The sequence below is a fragment of the Juglans microcarpa x Juglans regia genome, chromosome 6S (assembly GCF_004785595.1).
Source record: "Juglans microcarpa x Juglans regia isolate MS1-56 chromosome 6S, Jm3101_v1.0, whole genome shotgun sequence".
Classification (NCBI taxonomy): domain Eukaryota; kingdom Viridiplantae; phylum Streptophyta; class Magnoliopsida; order Fagales; family Juglandaceae; genus Juglans; species Juglans microcarpa x Juglans regia.
Genome location: NC_054605.1, coordinates 5,580,381 through 5,585,027, shown reverse-complemented (window position 1 = coordinate 5,585,027; position 4,647 = coordinate 5,580,381). Strand labels below are relative to the sequence as shown.

At 36.1% G+C, this 4,647-nt stretch overlaps 1 protein-coding gene across 1 annotated transcript; it reads left to right on the top strand.

Moving 5' to 3' along the window:
* Positions 1-513: 513 nt before the first annotated feature.
* LOC121236557 lies at positions 514-1,347 on the top strand. The gene has a single exon (XM_041133007.1). It carries the CDS (start codon positions 514-516, stop codon positions 1,345-1,347), a length of 834 nt encoding a protein of 277 aa, XP_040988941.1.
* The last annotated feature ends 3,300 nt before the right edge of the window (positions 1,348-4,647 follow it).

The window sequence follows — 4,647 nt, the reverse complement described above, 5'->3', positions numbered from 1 at the left end:
GTGGAAAGTTGGGGATGGTGCAAAAATCAACATATGGGGTCAAAAATGGTTGCTCTCCCCCTCAACCTTTTGTGTCCAATCCCCCATCTCGATCCTGGATGCAAATTCAAAAGTTAGAGAACTGATTGATGATGTTCAAAGGATTGGAATGAAGGCCTTATCAGGTCTATTTTCAATAAAGAAGAAGCTGATCATATTTGCAGCATCCCCATGAGTACTAGGGGTGTTGAGGACAAGCTGATATGGGGTCCCTCGAGAAAAGGTGTTTTTTCAGTCAAAAGTGCATATTTTTGGGAAGACAATAGAAAGAAGGTTGTGGTGGGAGAGTCTTCAAGGGAGGCTGAGATGGATTGCAGGTGGAAGTCCATATGGGAAATGAAAGTTCCTGGTAAGGTGAAGCTATTCATGTGGAAGGCAGGAAACAACCTTCTTGCTACTAGAGTAAACCTTTTTACAAATAAAGTTATTGAGAACCCTTTATGCCCCATTTGTTTGAAAGAAGAGGAGACTGTCATGCATGTTCTCTGGCATTGCTCCGCAGCTAGAGATGTGTGGGCTGAGTCTCACAGAGCAACTCAGAAATGGGGTGCTATAGAGACTGATATGCTAAAGCTTTGGGTAGATTTGGAAGGGAAGCTTAACAAAATTGAACCAGCTGAAGTTGCAGTCATCATGAGGGGCCTGTGGATGAGAAGAAACAGCTTTAGTTTTGAAAACAAATTTCTTAATCCGAGTAGTATTATCATATCTGCAAGAGAATCTCTAGAAGAATACCACTTAGCAGAGGAAGGGATAGCAGATTCAAGTAGAGGAGGGGACAGTAGAGTAGAAGTCATCCAGAAATGGTCACCTCTAGGAGCAAATAACTTTAAAGCTAACTGGGATGCAACTTGTAATGTCAAACACAGGAAAATGGGGGTAGGTGTCATTATTAGAGATGAAAATGGGGCAGTCACAGCAGCATACTGTGGAATCAGAGGTGATGTGGATCAACCAGTAATAGCAAAAGGTTTTGCCCTCAGAAAAGCCATGGAACTTTGCAGAGACTCGGGACTCAACAAAGTGATATTCGAAGGAGATGCTCAAAACATTGTTAAAGTTGTTTATAGCCCAGATGAAGATTTATCATGCTTTGGCAGTATCATTGAAGATTCAAAGCCTTTTTTATCTGAGTGGTCCAATTGGGCAGTTCAATACACTCACAAAAATACAAATACAGTAGCACACAGTTTGGCTAAGTTAGCTTTAAGATCAAATGTAGAGCAAGTATGGATAGAAGAGGTACCATTTTGTATTTCTTCCTGTTTGCAGAAAGACATGGAAGGTTTTGTAGACAATGTTCTATGATTGAATGAAAGAATGAGGTATTATTTTCAAAAAAAAAAAAAAAAAAAAAAAAAGAGAGGAAGAAAATTCAAAGGGATTTAATCAAACTTGGCCCATAAGGTAGAGAATGAATGGTGGAGATCAAATGTGGGGAGATATTTCTTTTACCCACCAATCCAATGGTACAGAGAGTTTCGGCCATTTTTTAAATAAATAAAATTAAAGGGCTTAAGGAAAATATCTCAAAGTCTTAAAAATAATACCCTTGATTTATTTTAATAAACCATATTTTAAAATAAAACATACTCATCTTAAAATAAAATAATTGGAAGTAATAAAAATATCTTTATCCCAAAATATTTAACTTGAGAAATTAATAAAAATGATGTAAGGGTCTACGTAGTAGGACTTGGGTATTACACGTAATCACCCCAATTTTAGCTGGAAATCTAAAAACCAGCAACCTGCACAACCACCTAGAGCTTACCTTGCACTATATCATGCATCTTCTTCTTCTAACAACCCCTTAGAAGATACTTTACATATTTTTATTGAGGCACAGGGTAAAACTAATCAAAAATTTGAGTCCTTGATTACGCAGGTTGTTGAAGAAAACAAAGAGATAAAGAACCATGTATCCAAGTTGATGAGCTCCTTGAGTGTGAATGAGCGTGGTAAGTTCCTTTCTCAAGCTCAATCCACACCCTAAGGTCAACATATAGGTCAAGAAAATTTGAAGAAGGTCAATGCAATTGTGACATGAAGTGGTAAGTCCTTACACATCCCAACAACTAATAAGCTAGAGGATGTTGAAGATGAATAAAGCAATGATAATGCCGAGTTGCCCAAGGAAGCCGAGGTAATCAAGAGCTTAGTTAAGGTACCATTTTCTCAAACTTTAAAATCTGGTATGCGAACTTTGGATTCTAGCAATGAAATCTTTGAGAACCTTAGGCAGGTAAAAATCAATCTTCCTATTTTGCATGCTATTAAACAATTCCTAGTTATGCAAAAGTTTTGAAAGATTTGTGTACGGTTAAGAGGAAGCACCATGTTAAGAAGACAACATTTCTAACAGAGAAAGTTAATGCTCTAATTAAGCAACAAATTCCTCCTAAGTACAAGGACCCTGGTTTTTCAACCATTGCATGTAATATTGAGAATCATGAGTTTGGACAAGCCTTGCTAGATTTAGGAGCTAGCGTTAATTTGATGCCTTATTCCATTTATCTGCAGCTTGGTTTGGGTGAAATTAAGCCCACTTCTATTGTACTTCAATTGGTTGACCGTTCAGTTAAGAAACCGAGAGGGATAGTTGAAGAAGTTTTGATCCAAATTGATAAGTTTTATTCTCCTGTTGATTTCTTAATCCTTGACACTAGTACTGTTGTTGACTCTAGTTATAAAATCCCATTAATTTTAGGTAGACCTTCCTTGCTACTGTTAATGCTCTTATTAATTGCAGGAATGGTCTAATGAAACTCTCTTTTGGGACTATGACTCTTGAGGTGAATATTTTTCATATTGGAAAACATCCACTAGATGATGACGAGTGCCACCAAACATACATGATTGACGCACTCATAGATAAGGGAGTTCACACAATTCATGATTTTGATCCCCTTGAATATTTCCTTGTTAGTTCTGAGTTTGATACTATTAGTGATTCATCTGAGGTTGTTGATATTTGTACTATTTTTTATGAAACTCAGGATTATGGAACACAAGCATGGCAACTGAAAAACTTGAGGAGTTGCCTAAGAAAAGTGAAAAATAGATTCCTTCAAGCGTGGAGAGTCCCAAATTGGAATTGAAACCGCCGCCCTCAGGTTTAAAGCATGCATTTCTTGGCCTAGGTGACACTTCTTCTCTTAGTATTTCTTTGAAATTGAATGCAGGTAAGTTTTGGAAATCTCAGTTGATCGAGTTAGAGGAGTTGATAAATTATGCTTATGAGAACTCTAAAATATATAAGGCTAAAATGAAAGCGTTTAATGATAAAAACATTGCTAGGAAGACATTTAAACCTAATGACCGAGTATATTTATATGATTCTAGACTTCACAAACACCTAAGAAAACTTTGGCCTAGGTGGACTGGCTCTTTTGTAGTGAAATATGTTTTTGAGAACAGAGTAGTAGAAATAGAAGATTTTAGGGATCGCCGGGTCTTTAAAGTAAATGGTTAACACCCAAAACTACTTATTCATAGACAAGTTCCTGAAGTGGAAGACATTCCACTTGCAGACCTAGTCTATCAACCTTGACCTCGCCATGCAGGTATGTTTTATTTTTATTTATTTATTTTTCTTTTCTTTCCTTTTCTTTCTTTTTGTTTGTTGTTGCTTTCTTTGTAATCTGTTTGTAGGATATTTTCCTTTTGCCATTTCAGTTTGTCATCTCTTATGCTTACTAGGATGTCAACGTCACACATCAGGTGTATTTTGCCCTATTCAGTTACTCTCCATTCAATTTTGATTCTTAAATATTGAAGATAATGTTTCGTTTAAGCTGGGAGGTGGTGCAAATTATACATTCACAAATGCTTGTTGGAACTCTGTGGCATGTTTACATGTGTCATAATCTTTTTTATAGCATATCACATACATTCTTTCACATGTGTATTCATTCTCATACATAGCCATCTTAGTGAATTCAACAAACCCATCTTGATCATTATGCTGAGGTATTCACAGGATATCTATTGCACTCATCCAAGTTTTGTGGTATAATGGTGGTTTGACACATGTATCTAGAGAACTTTTTTCCTTAAATCTTTATGTGTGAGTTTTGGAGAGGATTAAGAGCCGACACATGCTGAAAATCGCGATAAGCATTCATTGATATTTTTTTTTTTAAAATGTGCACTTCTTTTGAGAATATCATTGTATGGTTTGTGGTGTGATGATGGATATACTTGGGATATGATGAAGGTCAACTTAGGATTAACATTTGAGCCTTTCAAGCCAATCATTTGAATTATAGACCCCAAGTAGCAAACTTTAAGCCAAGAACACATATAGCCTTTTTTTCTTCATATACCTACATTATCCTTATCTCTCCACATTGGAGTATAACCTATACACTGATTTGTTTTCTACCCTTTTTACTTCCAAGTGTGTACTAGAGGTGGGATTCTTTTTTTGCAAGGAATAAAAAAAAGAAAAAGAAAAAATGGAAGAACATGAGTTACAAGGTGTTCAAGTGAGTGAGCTTCAAAGGCAAAAATACCAAAGCTGGGTAGAAATAACAGAATATCAAGGGTCAATATACTTGTTTTCCAAATTGTTGAGCTAAAAAAAAAGGATTATAAATGAAAAAA